The sequence below is a fragment of the Protopterus annectens genome, chromosome 8.part0 (assembly GCF_019279795.1).
Source record: "Protopterus annectens isolate FY-2018-M chromosome 8.part0, PAN1.0, whole genome shotgun sequence".
Taxonomy (NCBI): domain Eukaryota; kingdom Metazoa; phylum Chordata; order Ceratodontiformes; family Protopteridae; genus Protopterus; species Protopterus annectens.
Genome location: NC_056741.1, coordinates 388,854,590 through 388,878,993, shown reverse-complemented (window position 1 = coordinate 388,878,993; position 24,404 = coordinate 388,854,590). Strand labels below are relative to the sequence as shown.

Here is a 24,404-nt window from a genome sequence, read left to right as displayed (position 1 = left end):
ATAGAGAACTCCTGCTGCCATCTGACTTGCTGATGTGCAGCAGGCCCCTCAATATTGGGTTGGAAGATATTTTATATGCCAGACACAGGTAATCTCCAAGCAGTTTGTAGGATACAGAGTACACTGACAAGGCTTTTAGTCGGTCCACAAAGGGCATGTTGTTTAGGCCTTGTATCCTTTTAGGAATGTATTGCTGCGAGTGTTCCAGTTGTTGCACATGTCTGGACAATACACTGTTAGTCTTTTGACTACTATAACGCCATCATAACTATTCATGATAAATTTAATATCACTTAAATAAGAGTAAACCAATAATTCCTGGACACCTGAATGCACAGACATGTTATACTTTAAATGTTGACATGACTTGTAATAGTCATATTCACCCTACTCACTATCAATCCACATTGATTATTGGTGATTGCACACTAACACATACATTTTTTTTGCTTTAGATATTAAAATACAAAATACCCAACAATAATTCTCGATTTTAGACAAAAAAAAAATATCAAGTTATTCTTAAAATTGACGACTTCTGGAGAAAATTAAGAAATATAGTACAATAATAAAGACTTTCGGGTTTTCCCAGTTAGGGGTCGCCACAGCGGAACTCCGGTCCGCTCATGATTGGCAGTAGGTTTTTACGGTGCCGAGTTGCCAGCCCGACGCCCACCTTCAACAAAGGCACGCCTATTCACGCTCGCACCTACCTGCATGTCTTTAACATTATTCGACCGCGGGGAGGACATGCATGAACAGTTTTATTATTTTACTTCAGAAAACTGTATACTAATCCACATTCTCTTGTTTTGTCAACTTCAATTTAACACTACTAAAACTTTAAACGTGTGACCCGGATTCTGGAGGTGAAAGTTTGAGAGCTATACTGTAATGCGGCATTTACAACTACTTTACTAGATTCCTTTTACAAATCTCAGTACACACACACATTAAACATAAAGGGACAGAGAAAAGATGTGCAATTAATTCTACTACCAAACCCAGCACGCGCATGTCATACCTCTCAAGTGTACCTCCGACGAGGGACATTCTTCACTTGGGGGTCTTAAAATGTTCGTGTTCCTCACAAAGCACCCGTCACCCTTTCAGTGTTAGATTTACTTAACTGAATCAATTAAATTAAAAAGAGCTAGCATATTTAACCATCCTACGAGCTTCCTAGATGAATTAGTAAGCTTTTAGTAAGAGTTCCACATTATAACTACAAATGTTCATTTTGGAGAGAATTAAAGCTATGCACGTTTATATTGTATAACTAAAATACAAAACACCTTAAAACATATATTCTTATTCATTGTAGACTATCTGCACACTTTCTTTAGCGATAATCCTCACAGGTCCCTACCGAAAAGTTCACTTTATCTCTAAACTTTCCTGCGTTAATAAAACAGAACAAACTCTTCGTAAAACGAAAATTAGTAGCACTCTAGTACTAATGCAAGCTACACGGAAATTCTGTGGAAATTTTACATGAAATTACCAAAACCGCCGACCCCCATTTCTAATACGAAGGGAAAAAACGACCCCTGCATACCACTCAACCTTTTAGTGCAAGAACCCCTTCCAAAAAATCTGAAATAACTGGAGGAAGGGGGCAAATGCCTACACATATAGACAGATTATAATCATTGCTCTTACAAACTTAGAACGTTTTTAGATTAACAAGATTTGTGTTAGCTTGCACATGAAGTCCAAAACGTATTTAGGGATTTCAGTCCTCAAACATTTGCCAGAAAAATCACACATTTTGCAAGGAACAGACCAAAATATAAGACGCAAATCCAAACAGTTAAGCTATATGAATTCCAGAGTCTAAAATACATTACAACACATTCAAAAATAATTACTGTATGTTACTGTTCAGCAAATGCTTCAGCCAAAAAACGGATCACTAAAACACATAAAAAGCTCATAATAAAGTCTTAAAATCTAACTAAAAATTTAATTTACAACTACTGGCATCACAAAAGCCAGTCCATTACCCCCTTTAATTCAAATAAAAAATACTACATCATCTTGACTTCCTCAACTAAATACGTACGCAGGAAGTTAAACTGTAACTTCACCTTTAACATGACATCACAGGTGAAAGAGGTCGCAGAAAAAGCAAAAGGGCGGGATTATTTAAATGAGGACGCTGAGAGCTTATAGCAATTATTTAACATTTAGTCTAATCTACATCACCAAAACAAGCCTTATTTATTAGAAGACAATTTTATGATTACTCAGAAGTACTTCCATAACACACAAGGATCTTTACAACACTTTAGGAGTGCTACGTTAGCGTTAGACCGGCTGACGTCTATATTATCCCGTGCATTTCTTCTCATACAATTGGAGAAATTAAACGTCTATTTTCGTTTTGGGTTTTCCAATTGGCTACAATGGTGAGCCGTCCTGCGAGGTAGGCGTCTCCGCCATCTCTGTGTCCTGATATTGTTGTTATTGTGTGGGATGGTGGATCGTACTGGTACTGGTCCTTTGCGTTTATTTTTTTCATCACACTGGAATTTTCTGTCTTCTGGGTTTTATTTGATTTTTAGCGGTATCTTTTTGGCTTCCCATATATCCAAGTTGTAACACATGCTGATATGAAGAGAGGTAGTTTGGTGGGGCCACTTCTTGAAGGGAAAAGAGGTAAGTTAAGGCTTCTGGAAACATTTTTTAATCAGTTTAGTTGCTATAGAGAGTTTCCTAACAGAGTTGGGAGTGGGGCGCTTAGCGTTTCTCCCTGTAGTTTGGTCCAGCTTTGATTCAGAAGTTATTGAAGTTATGCTCAAGCAAGTCATTGAGAACTGTTATTACTTTTGGAACTTTTACTTGCATCCATAGTTTTGGAACCCTTGGGTAATTATGGCTAAACTTTATGTGGAGCTTCCCCGCCCTCTTGAATGCATGATCTAACCTCCGGTGCTAAAATAGTTTTTGTGGGCTGAGGAAACTTTACCTCTGTTATATATTCGTGAATTCTGGGTAGATCTTGAAGCGTGAGTGTAGACTCTTTTAATCAGGATTGGGCCGAAGATGTAGTCTACACCTATACTTTTCCAAATTGAGTCTATATTGATGTCATTGTGTGTTGGGAATGATGCTACTCGGCATGTGCATACGTGTTGATACTTGTAAACAGTATTTATTTGTGTGCGTGAATTGCTTATGCAAGTAGATGTTGAGGAGCTTTTGCATTTCGAAGTAACTTTTTGTAGGTTATACAACTGTGATGGCCTGTGTTTCTATTTTGCTATTTATGTATTTATTTGAAAGGGAGCGGTTGTTCAAAAGCACGTTCCAAGTTGACGCTGTTTACTATTGACAAGAGTGGTCATGTGCTATGTCGGTTTAAAGCTTAACAAAACAGTTTATTAGGCCTAGTTTAAATTACACATACAATACATCAGAGAGCCTTTTGGGTTAGTATTGCACTTATTCCTTAAGGTAATACTGAAATGTTTACTGGCTAGCTAGCCGAAGTTGGAGCTTTACCCTCAAGACACAATTTTTGTGGTAGTTCTGTCATTTTAATAACCACACAAAAGCTGTGTTATTGTTATAGTGTTAGTGTTTTGCAGCTGCCACTCTTTCTGCCTCGATGTATTGTGATTACCTTTTCGGTTATTTGGGGTGTGATATTCTTCGTGATCTTCATATTTAATTGAGTTGTTTGTTCTTGAGTTGTGAAGTTATGACTGATGTCATATTTAATAAGGTTGTAGAATGTTTTGTGTTTCTGTATTTAATTCCATAAGCATCCAAATCAGTTAGTTGCTGATTTTGCTTCTCTTTGGAAAGTCAGATCAGCAGATCTGTTTGAAGAGATGTGCTGTCATTTTGGTGATCATCTTTAACGGTCATTGTACATGTGTTTAAATGCATGTACGTGCAGAATTTTGTACACCATCTTTCTAAATCGGACACTACATTTTTAAAAAAACATTTCTGCATGACAGCATTTGCTTTTTATGGTGTTGAGCTGTGTCTCCTTTGAACTGCATTTACTTTTGTTTATTTTTTGAGGTTTATCATTTTGTTTTTCTGGTAGCAACTAAACACTATTTTGACATTGCACACTGCAGTATACTTTTTTTTGGGGGGGGCTTGCAGTTACAGTAAGGTTGTTGCAGTATGTTTAAAGTATTCTAAATTGATTTGCAGGGCATTTCACCTGGTTCGGCTTTATTTGTTGGCAATATGCGGTAGGCTGCCTGACTGGAGATTTTGAAATAAACCATTGCTTCTTTTCTGGGATGACCCACTGTTTGTGATCATCTAGCAAGATTTACATAGGTTTTGTTCCCCTATGATAAACATGTCCTGGAAGATTCCCCTTTCACCGCTGAACTTTTTTCTTGGCACATTGCAGATTATTATGGTGGTCTGGTTTTATTTAACTATCAGTGTTGTACACGGACCTAAGTAGTACTTTGGTTTTTATTGTATAGCCTGAACTTGGCCACATAACGTTGGATATGTTGTAAATAACTTCTTCCAGTTCTTTCTCCCTCTTGGAGGGGATTTTGGTATCTAGTAGTTATCAGTGCTCTGCACTGAGAATTGTGCTTGTATTCCCTTGTGTATTGCTTTTAGTGTATTTATCTGTCTCTTAACCAGAAGACACTTTTTGGCTACAAGACAATACCATGAAAGAGCAGAGCCATGTTGTGTTTTACATTTAGGTTGCAGCGCATTTAAATAATTCATTAGCATAAGGTAGTTCTAAAGTATATCTTGAAAGTTCACACAAGACCATTAAACAGCCCAAAAGCTAGTGTGAACAGTGTTTGGGTCCACACCTGAAAACAAAGATCGTAGTTTGTAGAAATAAAATGACAAGTACATGTGTGCAACAGTCACATTGGTGTGCACTGCTTTGACATATTTTCTTATTAGATGGAACCTCTAAAGCTCCCGTGTTCTTTTTCTATACAGTGGATATAAAAAGTGTACACACCCCTGTTAAAATGCTATGTTTTTGTGATATAAAAAAATAACACCATAATAAATCATTTCGAAACTTTTCCCACCGTTAATGTAACCTATAACCTGTACAATTTAATGGAAAAACAAATCTGTTGGGGGGAAAATATAAAAATAAAAAAAAAGTACAATAAGCTGGTTGCGTAAGTGTGCACACCCTTAAACTAATACTTCGTTGAAGCACTTTTTGATGTAATTACAGCATTTAGTCTCCTTGGGTACACACCTGCCATCAATTAGAGACTGATTAACCCAAAGTTCAGCTGTTTTGGTAGGCTTTTCCTGACATTTACTCAGTTGCCTGCTACAGCTAAAGCCATGGTTCGCAGAAAGCTTACAAAGCATCAGAGGGATCTCATTATTGAAAGGCATCAGTCAGGAGTAGGGTACAAAAAAAATCCACAGCTTTGGATGTACCATGGAACACAGTGAAGACAGTCATCAAAAAGTGGAGAAAATATGGGACAACAGTGACGTTGCGAAGAACTGGATGTCCCTCTAAAATTGCTGAAAAGACGAGACGAAAACTTGTCAGGGAGGCTGCCAAGAGACCTACAGCAACACTGAAGGATCTGCAGGAATTTCTGGCAAGTACTGGTTGTTTATTACATGTGACAACAATCTTCTGTATTCTCCATATGTCTGGCCTATGAGGTAGGGTTACAAGACGGAAGCCTTTTCTTACACAGAAAAACATCAAGGCCTGGCAAAAATTTGCAAATCAATACATCAAGTCTCCCAAAAGCATGTGGGAAAATGTGTTATGGTCTGAGACCAAGGCTGAACGTTTTGGCCACAATTCCAAACGGTACATTTGGCGCAAAAACAACACTTCACATCACCAAAAGAACACTATCCCCATGGTGAAGCATGGTGGTGGCAGTATCATGCTTTGGGGGTTTCTTTTCTTCAGCTGGAACTGGGACTTTAGTCAAGGTGGAGGGAATTATGAACAGTTGCAGATACCAGTCACTTTTGGCCCAAAAACTTCAGGCGTCTGCTAGAAAGCTGAAGATGAATTTCGCCTTTCAACACGACAATGACTCCAAACAAACATCCAGTTCAACAAAAGAATGGCTTCACCAGAAGAAAATTAAAGTATTGGAATGGTCCAGCTAGAGCCCAGACCTAAATCCAATAGAAAATCTGTGGGTGACTGAAGAGGGCTGCGTACAAGAGATGCCCTCGCAATCTGACAGGTTGGAGTGCTTTTGCAAGGAAGAGTGGGCAAATATTGCCAAGTCAAGATGTGCCATGCTGATACTCTTACCCAAGAAGACTGAATGCTGTAATTAAATCGAAAGATGCTTCAGCAAAGTATTAGTTTAAGGGTGTGCACACTTATGCAACCGGCTTATTGTATGTTTTTTATTTATATTTTTTCCCCTAACGGATTTTTGTTTTTCGATTTAATTGTACAGGTTATAGGTCACATTAAAGGTAGAAAGTCTTGAAATTATTTATTGTGGTCTCATTTTTTATATCACAAAACCGGTATTTTAGCAGGGGTGTGAACACTTTCTATATCTACTGTATAGTTTTGATGCTGTTTTAGTTGTTTGAAAGACATTGAGTTTGTTTATTGTGAAAATGCTTTTTTGCAAGGAGTAGTCCAAAGCTGGTCTCTTCAGGATGTAGGAGAGCCTTTGCTGTTGATAGAGCTGTAGATGTCCTAACTACCAAACGGGTAATAGATGACAGTGTTTTGAACTTGTAAATGTGGATAGTGAGCATCGGTATGGGTCTTAATGTCAAATGGAACCAGTTTTCATTTTTTTTGTAGAAGACAGTGTCACTTTATATAGAGGAGTAAAGTTATTGGGTGTAGTTAGTTGTGTGTTTTGCCCACTTTAGTAGCTGAAGGTTATGTTGGATTTTGCCCTTTCATTCCACAGTGAGTAGTTTTCGTTGTACTTCTCTCGTGTGTTGTTCATCTTTATAAGGCAGCATCAATAGAAATGTATGTGTGTATTATTTAGTTATTTTGTTTACTGGGAAAGTTTGTGTGGGAACTGAAATGCCCATTTTCAGATAATGCCTTGGAAGAAAAGCTCCAAAACAAGGCTAGAAATTTTTATTTTGAATTAAGAAAAACTATAACATGATTTACAACATTTTTTCAAAGGAAACATTAACAAACACTGTTAACATAGAATTGCAGATTCAGACTATTGTGAGTAGAATCAAAAATACAATATTAACACACTTGTGTAGTATCTAATGTCCGAGTTAGGATTCCATATCTTTCCTCTGAGGATGTGCTAAGTTAGAGGAAACTTGCTTTGTAATATTATTAAATGAAAGGACTGTGAAGGTTAACTTCTTTGAGAAAGTCACTAAAGTACTGTTTATTCCCATCCACTGTGAAGGTGAACTGCTGTATTATTTTCCTGCACTTTTTTGAAGATTCCAACTGCTTTAACTGCTGTAGGGCTGCTGTAAATAATTAGAGTGTCTACTTGAATTGTTAAGGTAGTTCTGTTATTCCCAAGGCTTGGACCCTAAACTAGTCATTTTACATTAATAGCTGTTTTTTTATTTTTTTATTTATTTATTTTTTTCTAAGCATATTTAAGCCTTTTGTTTGCTCATACAGCAGTTTCACATAGTGAATGTTTATGGTGCCTTGTATATTCATAAATGCCCCCCAGAAAGTTTGTTTATAGGGAAAGTACTATCTCTGAACTATATCCTAGTTCTGTAGCACTCGCCAGGCAACAAATTTGTGCGGTGAGCAGTACTTACCCATTCAGCTGGGAATTTTTTAGTTGGCGTCAACTCATCTTAACACCCTAGACTATCACTGTGTAGTGAGCACCTAGTTTGGGTACTGGGCAGCATCACAGACTAGATCAGATGAACTTACAGCAAGCAGACACCTCCAACCTTGTTTTTTATACATGCTCACCACTCATATCCCTTGTGAGTATATTAAAACTGGCATCCATGGATGGGCTCTTTCCTATCATCTTTGTTTCCGACTTGGTGGACAAGGGCATTCTGAGGCAGTGTAGCAATTGCCTCATGTACACTGACGACCACTTCTTAAATGGATAAATACAGTGTTTGAGAGATGAACTTGTACATTGTTGCATTTAGTGGCTGTATGTGTTTGTCTGGCCTCCACTGACAAACAGCTTGTCAGTGACTCTCACACACATCACTCCACCCAGTAATGACCACTACTCTAGACCTACATATGTGGAGGTGCTCGCATGTAACCTTCCCAAGCCTTAAGGGCCTCACAAGCGCAGTCCTCACAAACCTGCATTTCACCATACAAGACACATGCCAGCACAACACACAGTCATATTTAATTGCATCTAGGCTGGGTAAAGATAGGGTTACATTTAGTTGCCTGTCAGGGGCCAGGATCCAGCAGATCATGCAGTCACTTAGGTAGTACCAGTATGACTCTGTCATACTCCATGTGGGAATGAATGACCAAAGATGTACCTCCTTTGACTATATCATGACAGATATGATTGAACTCTCAGAATATGTGTCACAGACTGGTATGAGTCTAACGTTAAGCATCATTCTGCCATCTCCAAGGAGGATGCCACAATACAGACAGCAAATTGACTTTCACAATTGGTTCAGCTACTGGTGTCATTATGAAGAGGTCCAATATTTTTCAGCCTGGGAGGACATAATCAACAGACCATGATGCTTTGCTAGGGATGATCTCCACCTGTCACTTCTAGGCTTTTGGATCTTGACTACATTATTTACTTCTACTCTATTCTGCCGATACTCAGGAAATGCTAAAGGTTTTTTGCTGCTCACTGCTAGCAGTCTCAACAAGAAACGGCACTCCCTGGAAGCTGTCCTTACTCTGGAGCATGTTGATGGTTAGGGCAGTTATTGAGACATGGTTTAAAACCACAGAAAGCAGTCCACCTCTGCATGGTTATAATGCCTGTCCTACATTTCATTTCCCACTGAACGTGAGAGAGTTAAATGATAAGGTGTCTCTATCTATATAAAGTAGTTCTAACATGTCGTATTGTTTGACCAGTCTTGAGGTGAGATTATCCTTTTTTCTCTAACTATCTATAGGAAAAATCCATTACCAAATTCTTGCTAGCTGCAAATCCCTTTCCACGAACAGGATACCCATACATCATATCTAGAGCCACTTAAATCACTCCCATCCAGCCCAATACCATACTTGTGATTTTTAATTGTCTCTCCATTTTACACAACCACTAATATACATGCCCAATGATTCCTTGATTTTGTAAATTCAAGTACCCTGGAGCAGCTGGTCTGCACTCCTACCAGGGGAACAAATGTCCTAGATCAGATACAAAGATATGGGAGAGTGCTGCAGTCCCTCCCCATGTGTGATGTTGTCTCTGGTAAGATCAAATCACAAGGCGGTATCCCTGGAAATTAAGGTAAAACTAGGCTCCCCACTGACCCCCAAGAACTTTAAAAACTTTTCTAAGGCAAACTGCCCCCTATTAAACAATGGCATAGCTAGATTTAAAGCTCCCCAGATGCAGAAAACACAGCCTATGCAGTGCACTATATTGAAGCCCTGTATGAATATATAAACAATTGCATATAGATGGCAGTACTGAGCTGAAATAAGACCAGGTAAAACTGTAAAAACAAGCCTCCCTGGCATTAATAGATTGTACAAAAGGAGCAAGAGCCCTGTTGAGAAGTATGAGAGAACATGCACAACAGAGCACTAAATCCCTTATTAGGTTTAACAAGGGGACCAGATAACTGATTAAGTCTGTGAAAGCTGACTATGAGGTAAAAATAGCTTTCAAAGCTAAAGATGGCGTTTTTCAGCTATGTCCACAACCTTAAAGGCAACACCCAACAATGTGAGGAATTAGTTGTTGACAGCATCTTCTACACCCATCCGGCAGATTTAGCAAAACTGCTGACTGAGAAATTTTAGGTCAAACACCCCCACATCACCCCCAGTTCTCCCCTAAGAAATACTCTCTACCACTTCTCTACCAGTTGTCACTAAAGAACAGGTAGCCACAGGACTCTCCACTGCTAAAAACATGACATCACTGGGGTCCAACAGTAAACCAGGTTGTGTCTTAGTGATCTATCCGGCCCAGTAGTATCGCTCTTTAACCATAGCCTCTGGACAGGCTTTGTTCCAACAGAGTGGAGAACAGCTGTGGTAATACCAGTGTTTAAGGGTGGCCCATCAGCTGACCCCAGGAAATTGCAGACCTATAAGCCCGACTAGTCATCTTTGTAAAGCCGTAGAAAGAATAATCATAGACTTGATAAACAGTGACGTAGGAAATCTCCAAACAGTGGACCTGACAGAATTCACCTTCGTTAAGGGTAGGTCATGCAAGCTGAACCTGGTTAATTTCTTTGAGAAGGTCACTAAAGTCTTAACCTGGCCAAGGCATTTGACACGGTACCCCACTCGGTATAAGTAAAGTCACAAAACTGTGCACAAGTCCCCAAGTCACCAGATGGATTGACAACTGGTTTAAGGACAGGACACGTGGTGAACATGGGTGATTTATGTTCCAGCAAGAGGCCAGTCACTAGTGGTGTGCCACAGGGCTCAGTGCTGGGACCACTCTTGTTCGGAATTTACTTTGCAGATGCCAAGGCCATTGTGGAGGGCCTCTGTATGACAAAGTTTGCAGATGACTTTGCAATCATTGAATTCCTTAATGATGTAGATATCCTTCAGGAAGGTCTAAACCAGGTAAGTGATTGGTATTAGAACCATGGCCTGAAACTAAACATGAACAAATGCATTATTGTACACTTTGGGAAAACGTATACCCCTACTAACTACAATATTAACAACACATCCCTAAGAGTAGCTCAGAGGTAAAGGATCTAGGTACCCAGGTAGGTAGTAGCGTAAACCTCAACCATCATATTTCCACAGTGGTAATGATCTAGGTACCCAGGTAGATAGTAGCGTAAACGTCAACCATGTTTCCACAGTGGTAAGGAAGTAGTTTTATGTGGCCGACCTTTATAAGTAAAGGTATGACATCCAGATGTAGAGAGATCATAGTACCACTGTGCACATTCCTCATTAGACCAATAATTGTGAGTAAAACGTGCTATTTAGAGTATACTTAACCAGACATCTTCAACAGTTGGGAGTGACATCAAGGGTTCCTCGCAAAGAAAATACAGGACGTTACCAATGTGTCCTCTGTGGATAGATTGAAAGTCCTTTCCCTTTACTCTGTCTCATATCAACTGTTATGGAGCAGCCTGTGTCTGACCTACAAGGTGCTCAGAAATCCAGCCCTGATGGAGCCTCTGCATATCCGCAAGACAAATTGCATGAGTGTTGCCTGTTGCAGAGATCTGAATTTGGTCAGTGTATCAAATAGAACATGCTGGAGAGACAGATGTGTGTCCCAGAGATTGCTACTTTTGGAATAGGCTTCCTATTCATGGGGAAGCACAGTTCCTCTCTGACCTTCTTCTAGCCCATTCTTGATTGATGGATGGGGAACCATAAATTCACATCGAGGGTGGTGTCTGTGTCACTCATTGATTGGGCTAATCTGTAAAAATACCCAAGGCATAGGTACAAACGCATGTGTTCCTCTTGCCCCTACGGGACATATACAGGGTAAATCAGGTTATATTAGCTAGGTTTATAAAGGCTCTTGAGACATTAGCCTAGTAATCTCATATAAACCTATGATTCCACCTTTGTCAGCAAGTTGTATTGGATCTGTAGGTGTTCCGTTTTTGAAGAGAATTTGTACATCCTAGACCCAGGTGGGTATGAAAGGCTGTGTGCTTTATATGCTGGTGTATTGACTTGCTCAAAAACGTTTTGTCATTAAGTTGTGGTTTTCAGAAGCAGATATAGTGCTACAAGTGAACTTGCTCAAGTTACTGTACATGGAGGAAATTCCCTGGATGCAGTTTGTGGGGCAGAAGTGATCATCACAGATGCTTTTTCCTGATCCAAGAATAGTCTTGCAGGCATTGTGCTTTAAATTTGTATTTAGCTGTAGTGGGTATGCATTCCTGTTGGGTTCTCGCTTTCTGTATTTTTTGGAGAACCCTCCAGCTTGATAGGATAAGTAACTTTAATTAGTTGTGCTGTATGTTTCAGCCCTCATGTTGCTGGATTGTGGAATAACATGCCTTGGCAGTGATGCAGTACACCTGTTGCTTTTGAGTACATTTTAGTTCTTTACCTTATGCTTTGTTCCTTTTCACGTGTGTTTATTTGTAAACCAGGTAGGTAGACTGACCATAGGGTCTTTTTCAGCCCTGACCTGGGCTTCCAAGAACAGTACAGAGACTACACAGAAAACTGTGAAATACAGCAACTTTTATAAAAAGTATAGTTTTGGATTTATGCTAGTGAAATTGTTTACATTCATTAATTGAGGAAAGCAGTTTGTGTTTTACTGCAGTTGACTCACTCACTCACTCACTCACTCACTCACTCACTCACTCACTCTCATGGGCGACGTCCAGCCCAACTAACATTTGTGATGGTATGTGGACATGCTGCTTTGTATTTTGGTTTACTGTGGATTACTTTTAGCTTTTACAGATGAACATGCATTACAGTTTTAACTGTCTGTGATGACTGATGGTATCTGTCAAAGGTTAGGAGGAAATTGTACTTGTTAATCGGGTTGGTGATCTAGTATGTAACTCTTTTCAGCCACAGCCTGATCCAGTGGCAGATATTTTACAACAAAATAATTTTGGCAAAATGAGAATTTACAGACAAGGGTTGAAAAGAAAATTCATATTTAAGTAAACCTAGCAAGAGATCACTTCACAGTGGTGTAACAGAAAAAATAAAGCATGCAGTCAGTTTGTAGTAATATGAAATTCTGTTTACTTTGCCATTTTGTAGTATTTGTCTTTAATGTATTCATGTAATTGTATGTATTTATTGCTTATTTTTATAGCTATGCTAAAATGTTTTGTGGACAGAGAGTTATGTGAAGTTTGTACAGTTTCCTTATTACTAATTACATGTGGTATAGTTTACTGTTTAATGGTATTCTTGTTTATAAACAGCTTTTATAAAACACTTTTTTTTTTATTTTTGTTACAATACTGATCTCCCCCTCTTCCTGCTTAAAGGAGATGCTGAAAGTCATTCTTTATTGCTAAGCCTTTAGTTGGTAAATAAAATACTGTAGTATTTACAGCAAAATGAAAAGACGAGCAGTAGTAACAGAAGCATAGTTTAGAAGTGCAAACAAACCTGTTGCATTTTGTAGTTAACTGAAAAAAGCGGAAACTGGCATGTGCAGATGCAGAGATGTGTCTTGTCTTAGGTTGAAAGTAAAGAATTAGGTGATGTCTGTGCATTCATGCCATACCGTCAAGCTATTTATATACATGTATTTGAAAATTAAATGTAGGAGTGAACAATGATGGTTTGAAAGTATAAAGGCAAAGAGGCAGCTATGCATAATTTATATTTATTTATAGAAGGCTTATTCCAGCATGGTAGGTAGTGAAACAAGTACATAAGCAATGGATGGATGGAAGTCTGGATAGGACTGGAGTAGTTACCATGGTTTTATATGATCTGTGATATTGCATTTGCGATTATAGTGAATTATTCAGTAGTATTTCATTTCAGGCCTAAAGTGAGAATAGCCTTTGTCCGTAAAAATGTGTGGGATAGATTACTGTAGTTTGGGTGTCAGGACCGTAAAAATGTGTGGGATAGATTACTGTAGTTTGGGTGTCAGGACCGAGAAACTATTGTATTATGTTATTTGCATGTCTTAGGCTATTAATTGTGCTTTAGTTTTATGCCATTGTAATTACTTGCTTTTTGTCAACTATTAGCTCTGTACAGGAATTTTGTTTTAAAGGACTTACAAATATATATGTGGTAGTTCATGTGTATAATGAATTGGTATTTTGGTACTTTCCAGTCACAGACTGCTTTTTGTGATACTTTGAGCATGATGGGGGCCTGCATTAACCATTCAAATTTAAATGACCCAGTTAATTGACTTTTGTCAAAGAAGCAAAGGGAGGCTTTTTGGATTCCTTGTTTTCAGGCCATCTCCTGTTTTGGAGAAAGGTTAATAACTGCTTCAAAGGTAAGAGTCGGTGCTGTGCACAATACTGCATCTGCCACCCAGTTAAAAGGCAACAGTCCGCAAGACTTGTCTGGGGTTACCATGGTGGTTCAGCGGTTAGCGTTGCCGCCTCACAGCAAGTTGTTCTCCAGTTAGATCCTCTGCTGGGGTGCCTTCTGTGCGGAGTCTGCATGTCCTCCTTGTGGTCGAGTGGGTTTCCTCTGGGTGCTCCGGTTTCCTCTCTCACATCTCAGACATGCTATAGGTAGATTGAACACTCTAGATTGGCCCTAGGTGTGAGTGTGTGCATCTGTGTGCCTTCTGTGGAAGGTTGGGAGCTGGGCTGGCAACTTGACACTATAAAACTCAACTGCCAATCATGAGCGGACAGGTGATCTGCTGTGGCGACCCCTAACCGTGAAAAAGCCGAAAGAAGAAGTCTGTAAGACTTGTCTGCTGTCCTCTAAATAGCAAACTTAGTGGCATTCTAAGCCATCCCTGATAGTAAACTGTTTGTTTGTTTTTACAACCCTGCTAATTACCTCCTTACTTTTTCATTGCCTAGCTAACACAGTGGTGTCAGGACCATCCTTGAAAGAGACAATAACTGCTGCACTCCTGACAAGTAATCACAAGTTGTAAGTCTGATAATACTCTTACTGCTCTCCTGCGTTTTTTAACGTTCATAACATGGCAAATTCAGTAGTGGGCAAGCTTTACCTGAAAATGACACGACTGTGTTCTGTTGCACTTCTGGCTGTTGTGGCCAGTGGATTACAGTTCTGTTGCATTTCTGGGTACAGCTGTTTGCTTTTGTTATACCACTTTACTATCTTCAGTTACAGGACTCCTGATCCATTTAGAATGCCTGTTGTCAGTAACAGTCTTGATCGCTGGCTAGTCTTATTGTTCTGTTACATTATTTTTTTCATTAGTGTTGCTACCCATTATTTTGGAGTACTACCACTAAGCTGGTTTGGCATTGAGAATGTAAGGAGGTAATAAGCAGTGCAGTAAGACAGTTACTTTGTCATCAGACTTACTATTGAATGTAATGGCCCCCTACACACTAGTCTGTACCTGCCCAGTCCAAATATGTCATTCAGTTTGTGGGCTCTCTGTCATGAGGCCAGTGATCTAATCTGTACTTTGACACTTCCTCTGTGTCAACTTGTGTATCCTTGTATGTCACAAAAGTCCCTACCTTCTTTGACATCTTATGCCTTCTCAGAACAGTTAGTTCTCCACAGATTTATAGTGTTTTGGGTACTTTTCCGTTAAACCCCTACAACTGCTTCACGCTGCAGACACTTGCATTGGCAATGTGATTTCCCTACTAACAAACAGACCTTGATGTTTGCCCTCATCTTGGCAGGAAAAGTATCCTAAAACAAACAAACCCAGGTGATTTTGTAAAGTGGTGTAAAATCCGTAACCTGCCTATGCTAGTCTGAAATACTATGCAGTTATCATACATATCACGGACTTAAATTGTGGCTCACTACAATAAATCCAACATACTCTCAGCTTTTTCGGACCACATGTTTTATTTTTATCAGAGTAATGTGTACACTTCGTATTTGTTACAGACAAAAGGATAAATTGAAGGTAACTGTCTTCACAACAATGTAAACAGACAGTGGGCAGGTAAAGAGGTGAACCACATCTCAGACGGATGTTGTTTAAAGAACAGACAGTGGAGTACGCAGTAGGCAGACCTCATCCTCATAAAAAATAACCTTTACCTATTATCTGTGAAGTATTCAAGCGTTTGTCGGGAAATGAACTGCAAAGTAGAACTACAGACACGCACACACTGACATGCAGACACTCACGCACTTTTATTTATATATATATATATATATATATGCGTGCATGTGCGTATTTTTTATATAATGCACCATGTGCGTATTTTTTATATAATGCACCATCCAAAGCAGCAATTCCAACACGTTCTACTGTTTTTTGAAAAACATGTGTAATGATAACAATCAGACATCCCAGGTCATGGATTCTTGTATTAAACATTTAACTGCAGCGTGTAGCGAGCTGTTAGGGGTTTAACGGACATACGTAAGCGGGTGCGTATGTCTGAAAAAATAAACCATCCAAAGCAGCAATTTCAAATTGTTGGACTGTTTGGAAGACACGTTTAATGATAACATTCAAACATCCGAGGGCATAGATTCCTTGCATTAAACTTTAACTGCAGCACATACTGAAGTGGTAGGAGTTTAACAGAAAAGTACCGTGTTTTGTCCTTGGCAGGAGAAACCTTTTTAAATATGATGTATTGATAATCATTGACTAGTAACCATTTGTGAGTCTTCCTGTCCTTTTCAGGCCTTCTGGAAGCCTTTTGTCAAGGAACACTTGCAACTCATTTCTTGCCACTGCTTTTTGCCTTTGATTGGGGAGCATCTGGCAGGGGTACAGATGAGATTAGGCATATGAGAGAGAATTCCACCTGACATCCTTAGGTCAGCACTTTTTCTTGCCTGTCTACATCAAGGGAGGCTCATAAGAGAGTTGGAGCCACTGCTGGCTTCCTGTATTCTTTCAAATATCAAGGACCTTGGCCTCTGATCACTACCCTCGTTAGCCAGTAGAAGAGACTTGTAGACTATTGTGACACTTTGGCAGGACAGCAGACTGTAAACTTCTTTGCATTCCTGTGAAAAAGCATTCTGGGGGTGGGGGGAGTGGGAGGTTAAGACACACACACACACACACACACACACACACACACACACACACACTTTAGAGTGCAGGTCTATAAAGAATGCCCTGCTGCCCTCTGTGAATGGGGTAAAGTGGAGTCAGGTGTGCTCTCATGTGGGTGTGGTAGACTTGTTCACTGCATCATAAGCCACTTATTCAGCTGGTTCCTGTCAATGGATTTATTCACTGACTGACATTACCTATAGTACAGAATCTTGCTGAAAAGTACAGCATCTGACTCTTGATAGCGTGAACCCCCCCCCCCCCACAGACGGAGTAGGTTCATAGGTAAGTACTAGGCCGTCGGCCCTAGAGCCTATATAAGCCTAGCCAAAAGCGGTTCCCTGGCTTTTGCCACCCAAGAAAATTTATTTTCCTGTGCCCCTGTCGAGCAGAGCCACAGAAGTGATCCCCGGGGTGAATTTTTCCTGTTTCCCATCAAATTGTCAAGATCTCTCTTAAAGAGGGCTAATGAGGAGCTTTGCTTGACATGAATGGGTAGTCTGCTCCAGAGCATGGGAAGTCTCTGGGACAGGACTCTATCCCTCCAGCATGTTCTGCTTATTGTAGTGACAAGGTTTAGGTCCTTGGAATGTGTGGCCCGGAGACATTGGGATTTCTTTAAGTGTATCCTGTCCATCATATCTGGGTTAGACATGGCTTTGTATCTGCATATGGCATCTATTTGAGGCAGGTAATCCTCTTAGTGAGTTATTTGTGGCCTTTCTAGTTGTAGATGTCTTGTGAGGTACATGCCAAACTGGGTGTTGTACTCTATAACGGGTCTGATGAGGGATAAGTAGAGAGGAACGGTGACCTCTCTTTTTCTGGAGGAGAACCCCTTTGTGATGAGGTGTGCCACGTAGAAGGATTTCCTGACTACTGTGGCAATGTGATTATCAAAGGAGAGATTACTGTCAACCTGTGTCCCAAGGTCTCTATCACACTTTTGGTGTTTAGTAGGCTACCGCCTATGTGATAGTTCATGGGTACGGTGTTTTCTCAAAGGGGATGACAGTGCACTTCTTGGCACTGAACTTTAGACCATTGACACCAAGCATCAGTCTCGGTGAGGCCTCTGTAGAATGTCCACGTCCTTAGGTTAATCTATTATGGCTCCTAGTTTGCAGTCATCTGAGAACTTCGTTGGCCAGAGATCAGCTTTATTAGCCTGGACTTCTGAGAAGTAGATACCGAACAGGATAGGACCCAGGACCGAACCCTGTGGTACTCTGCTTGTCACTGGTCTGAAGTCGGATTTGGAGTTGGCTACTTTCACTGTGTGGGTTCTGTCAGTGAGCCAGTTGGCCACCCGTCTTGTGACATGGGGATTTATGCCCAGTCCAGTGAGTATATAATAACAGAGTGGGGGATGGTGTCAAAAGCTTTGGCGAGGTCAAGATAGGCTGTGTGCACCACCTTACCCTCTTCTACGCCTCTGGTGACTGCTTTAGTGAAGTCAGTCAGGTTTAGGAGGCATGACAAACTCAAACTGAGTGGGGTCCAGAGTTTGGAGGTTACCTCTGTCTTTGTTTATAAGCACTGGGATGATGTGTTCCATGGCCTTGCAGACCAGGCTCGTCAGGCTAATGGGGTGGTAGTTCCTGGGGTCAGTGGTGGCACCCCCTTTGTGGAGTGGGATAACTGTTGCTGTGCATTCCATAGGCACAAAGCCTGAAGCGAGGCTATAGTTGAACATGGTACTTAGGTGGGCTGCCAGTTTGTTCTGTAGTTCATGCAGAACGTAGCCTAGGGTGTTATCTGGTCCCGTGGATGCTGTATTCTTGGCTTTGGAGAGTGCGGTCTTTATTTGTGCGTCATTGATTTCAGGGGGCTTTGCAGTCTTCCGGTATGGAGATGGGCCCTTTGGCGGGTGAAGGGGGTAAAGTTTGCACTGAACCTGTTTGCCAGGATGTTGGCAATATCGGTTGGTTCAGTAAATCTAGTGCCATTGTGCTGTAGCTCAGAGCAGCTCTGAGTGTTGCCGTTGAGATTCTTGACATAGCTGTAGAATGCTTTGTGGTTGTCTTTAGAATCTGTGGCGATTTTATTTTCCCAACTAGCTTTGGAGGATTTTATGAGGGATCTGAGCTTCTTACTGAGACTGACCAGGGATTTCCTGCAATCTTGGGATTTTACTCTCTTGCAACATTTTCTTCCTTCTGTTGTAGAGTTTGTTTATGGCAGGGGACGACCAGATTGGCTTCCATTTTTTTGGAGGCTAGCGTCTTGGTTCTTTTGGGGATGGCATGGTCCATGCACTCGCATGTGCTTATACAGTGCATTTTGTATATGATTCAGCAGTCATGCCTCTGTTTTCCATCTGTATGGGCGTAGTGAAGTTAGCCACTTCTGTCTTAAGAAGCATGAAGTTGGCTTTGGGGAAGTTTTTTTACGGTGGTTTCCTTAATGGGGGTGGGATATGGATGTCATGTGATTTAGCTTGTAGTTGGATCTGACCAGTGAGGAGTTGACCTCTGGTGTGGTGCATCTGTTACCCATATTGGTAATGACCAGGTCCAGGAAGTTGCTGCCCCCTGGTGGGGGTATGGACAAGCTGATCCAGGGTGTTTGGAATTGATGAATTCCAGAAAACGCTGAGCAAATGAGTTAGTACATGAGTAGTTTTCACAGTTGATGGTGGGGTAGTTGAAATCTCCCAGTATTAGATATTGGGCTGTACCTTAATATTATTTAGTATATCGAGTAACAAGCTACAACCTGAATTGCAGTCTTGCCCAGTGTTAATTTTCCTTGGATAATTTCGGATGTATTATGTTGAGCAACTAGCCTGGAGGTGTGGATATCCTTTATGAATATGGACACGCCCCCTCCTTTAGTGTTTCAGTCCAGGTTAGGTGGCCGAAAGGTCTTGTAAGAATTGTAGCCTGGTAATCCAAGGGTGCTCTCTGGAGCCTTAAACCAGGTCTCCTTGTCACTGCACAGATGTCGATGTTCTCCATCTTAAGGAGTGCCTCGAGTGAGTGCATTTTGAGGTTTAGACTTGTAGCATTGAGTAACATTACCCTTAGATTTCGCTTGTTTGTATCTACTATGGTGGTGCGTTTTGACGTTTTGAGCTTTGCCTAAAAAAGGCACTATAGGGGCGGCAAGAGCCTTGGCCAGTATCAGGAATCCCTGAGGCGACAGGTGCAGGTCATCTCTGGCAAAGCATCATGGCCTGTCTATCCTGTTGACCCAGGCAGACAGATACTGGATCCCCTTACAATGACACCAGAAGCTTAGCCAGTTGTTGAAGTCAATCATTTTGCCCTTGTACTGTGGTATCATTGTGGGCAATGGCAGGATGCTACTCGGGGCTAGTGTCATACGTGTGAACCTAAACACTCCTTTCCCAGTCTGTTCGAATGTGAGAACCCAGCCGCGAGGACAGGTGGCTAGAGACTGAAGGGTTCTTTAACACAAACACTACTGCAAAGAAGGTGATGTACAGTTTGAGAGGCTTGTCCTGCATCTTTTTTTGGTTTACTTATTTGTTTTCTGGGTAAGCTCACTGAGCGTAAAGCATCCCTTTTCAGGGGTGACCTTGGAGCACTGTATGGTTAAGTGACATGGTCAGGGTCTTACAGTAGGCAAATTGGGTGAAAAGAATCAAACCCTCTATCTTTCACTTCTTATGAGAATAGACCTGATTCATTGGCTACAGCACTGGGGCACTCCCACATAAATTAACAGAAAATAAACCATGTTGACGTTTTCCCATGTTCATACATATACATTCCTTAAATTGCTCATTTTCTGCTTACCCTTTATGCCTCACTCCTCCTGAATATTTATTTCTGCAGGTATCATACCAACAAATTCCATTTATTCCTGTGTCGTTTTATAAAGCTCTCTCTCTCTCTCTCTCAATAAACACACACACACTTGCGCATGATTGTGGCTGTATATATAATATACAAATACATCATACTTACAAATGTATATCCACACAATTTTAATACTGTCTGGTGAGCTTACCATATCAATTTTTAAGAAGGTTGCACTGATATTCAACATAATGCTCTAGTTCAGCCTCCCTGGATCCTCGTAACATAAGCAGTTTATTCCATCAAACTAGCTGTAAAATATTACATTTTATACAGGGTGTTCACCACAAACATGCAGCTGTTCCCACTCGTACATAACCAGATTTCCATATATGTTGGCAACTGATGTGCCTATAGCCACGCCAGGTGTATGGTGATATATTCCATTCTCTAGCACTATCTCTAAGAAAATGCATAACCTGCAGACTTTTAAAATGTAGAATTATGTAATACAAATGAACAAGAAATGTTTTCTTTGTTTTAAAATCTTGCAGGGCACTTATCAAGACATTTAAAGCTTAAGTGATCAAGAAGAAACCTTCCAGTTTAAACTGGAGTGAGTAATTAACAATTCAGAGTATTAGCTTTTGTTCTTATTTCTTACTTCTGTTCCTAGTCGGTCTCTGTTGGTGGTTCCCACATTCATGTATGTGCAAGGGACACAATTCTTCACTAGTTCAATGCCTGACTCATAGGGGCCAATACCTAAAGACAGTTTTGTCTGTAGCAGGGAGTCTGTGCTATGCGCCTTGCCCTTCTTAGGAATCACTGAGAACTGTGCCGAGTCTTGCCTCATATATGAACAGCTCACCTGCTTTTGTTAGCAGTGCTAAAACTACAAAGTGAGATGATCGGCTGTCTTTTACTATATGGCACAGAAGCAAATGGATTGCTTAATATATTTTTGCACATTTCGTTACTTGTTGATCTGCAGCCTATCCCAACACTTGACTTGCCACAAAACAGCCTGAAACTAATCCTGGAAGGGACATGGTCTTGATTGCAGAATGGATGCACATCCTGTCAACAACATGCACATACTGCATCAATGTCTGCAGGCAAGGTAGTGGATCACTATTTCACCTACAGCATGTGTGGGATGTAGGGGGAAGCAGGACCACATGGTCAAAGCTCAGTAGAACAAAAGGAGGACGAGTATGCCTTAGTTCTTGGTTGAATGCCTTCTGTACAGAGAAACCAGCACTGTGGTACAGTAGCTGTAATCACTTTGCTACTGTGCTATCCTAGTTTCTAAATGCAGCCTAGCAAATACCTTTACAGCTTCTTTTTGTATATGGTAAAATGTGTAACACTTACTTTTCATGTAACACTTTGCTGACATTTGGTGCACTACCTTCAGTGACTGTTGCTTCGTCTCAAGTGACGATTACTGTTGTGTCTCTCTCTCTCTCTCTCTCTCTCTCTCTCTCTCTCTCTCTCTCTCTCTCTCTCTCTCTCTCTCTCTCTCTCTCTCTCTCTCTCTCTGTCTCTCTCTCTCTCTCTGTCTCTCTGTCTCTCTCTCTCTCTCTCTCTCTCTCTCTCTCTCTCTCTCTCTCTCACATTTGGTATTTCACAAAGGTACTATATTTTGTGATTGGAAGTATGGAGCAGAGCCCCCCTTGTTACATGATTGCAATGAGTGCTAAAATGTGTTGGTGAAGTTTTGTTTTTATTTTGTATTTGTTTACTCGGATAATGTCCCATGTTTAGTAGAGGCCCGGAGAGAGAGACTCCACATTGACCTAACTTTGAACGTATTATTACAAAGTTTAAATGCAGAAAAATTACATATTAACTAAGTGAAAAAAATGTTTGGCTCGAGGGGCAGCCTCATTTGAGGAAGGAGATTATTTGCATCGGAAAGCTACCTATTATGGCAAGATCTGATGTCCTTTTCATTCTTCCTCAACCCATGAGTTCGAATCCGATCCTTGGATCCTATTCTGCTGCATTTGGATCCAGCTCTCGAGCTTCTCTCTCTACCCACAATGCACCATTCCATCCCTATTACCTCAGATCTTCTTTACTGCCATCGCGAACAGATGCAGGTTCCTCTCTCAAGTATTATTGGAGATAATTTTGAGAGTTAATTATTTTTGACAAATTAAGCTAAGATAAAATTATAAATATCTTGTCATCCCTCTTGGTTTTCTTGCAAGACGTTAGGACTTTTTACTATTTATCTTCATACTGTACTTGTTTAAATAGTAAAACTTTATTACCATTGGTGGTCTCACTGCTTACTTTTTTTTTTTTTTCTCCCCTTTTCTCATTAGGGTATTTCATTGCCGTCGCTGGTAATTAAAGCCTTTTTTTTTTTTCTTCTTCCTTTTGTAGCCAAAAAAAATCTTGTGGCTTACGTATATTTTTTGTAATCTTGAATAGTCACCTACCACATCGGATAAATAGGTTTTAAGAAGTGTACTACTACTGGGCATAAAATTCCAATTTCGTATGCCCACAAGGGATGCGTGCATGTACTGCCTTGCAGCCAGGCACTTGGACACTGCTTGTATCATATGCTTCACCTTTAATCCAAGAGCCTTGTCCGATAGACGTAACAGACATACTCTAAAGGGTCTTCTCCATGCTTTGTCTTTGGGGGCTCAACCCCCTCCAAAACTAACAAATCTGTTCCTTTGGAATGTAGAAAATGCTTTCCACTGAAGTCCCCCCAGGTCTTTGGAGCTGCCATCTAAAACTTCATATCCAGAGCCATTGGATCATAATGTTTCAATAGTTATAGCAAGAAGCCCTACAGCACCACTGTCTGATCTAGCCTGTTTCGCCCACCCTGCCTTCTTCATTGTTTCAGACATCAAAGAAGTATTCCAAGCCTCCAGCTCTCTATCCACTATTTCTCTGCATTCTTCAGAAGCTTATCGAAAGCGGACATGGATAGGATGAAATGAAAATTTCTCAGCTCAGATACAGATGGGGATCTTACTAGTTTTGTCCCATATCGGATCCGTGAGTCTCCTTGTGTCAAAAAACTTTTTATCTCCTCCTCCAATCCGTCCAGTAGAGTCCCAGAATCCAAAATCCCCGAGACGTACAGTGTTAGAGCTGAGGAAAGCTCCTCTTTCCACTCCGGCTATATCTTTGACTAGTTGTGCTCTGATCAGCTCCAGGACCCATTCTGATCGAAGTGCAAGTGTTGACATTGGATCTTAGGGGATTGGTTCAGCTCTGTTTGTTTTTTTGTCGTATCTTTCACTTCTCTCATAGACTCTGCCCTGGACCGTTCAGATCTTGCTCCATCCTCGAGGTGTGGGTCCGATAGTGGTAGAGACCTACCTTCATCTGGAGTTTTGGCTCTGAGAGGGCAGGTCATAACTTCTCCAGGTCCATCTACTTTCGAGGTAGTTGAAAGGGCTCTTTTTCTCTCTCCAAGAGAACAATAGTCTCATTTTTCAGATCCTCTCCCTTTTCTCTCATTGGTTCCGAGCTCTGAGTTGATCACGCTTGTTTCACAGGGATAGCCAGTTCCAATAAGTGTACAACCACTTCCAGCAGAGGAAGTTCGCCTTCTCTTTCGACACCTCACCTGCTGAACATCCCACAGAGGAGGTGCATGTGAAGAGAACATGCAAAAGGAAACACTTCAACTCCCTGATGGAGTCCCTCATGGAGGATATCTGAATTTTGATGAGGGGTCCTCCACATCACCACCGGATGACTTCTCCTTTGGAGATATTTTAGAAATCCTAAAGTTAAAGTGGCTGGTCTTCTCAAAATCCCTTTCCAGAAGAATTTTGTATTTTTGGAGGCTTTTGATTCTGGCCAGTCTACGTCTTGGGTCCCA

General features: G+C 40.7%; 1 protein-coding gene across 4 annotated transcripts in view; it reads left to right on the top strand.

The window, feature by feature from the left end:
• The first annotated feature begins 2,146 nt into the window (after nt 1–2,146).
• OTUD7B (OTU deubiquitinase 7B) overlaps nt 2,147–24,404 on the top strand; it is a 1,511,480-nt gene continuing 1,489,222 nt past the window's right edge. For 3 of the 4 annotated variants that reach the window (XM_044079902.1, XM_044079901.1, XM_044079899.1), the window contains exon 1: nt 2,438–2,661. In XM_044079902.1, coding sequence (XP_043935837.1) covers nt 2,616–2,661 — 46 coding nt within the window. In that variant the 5' untranslated portion in view covers nt 2,438–2,615. The other variant, XM_044079900.1, reaches the window with a different exon arrangement.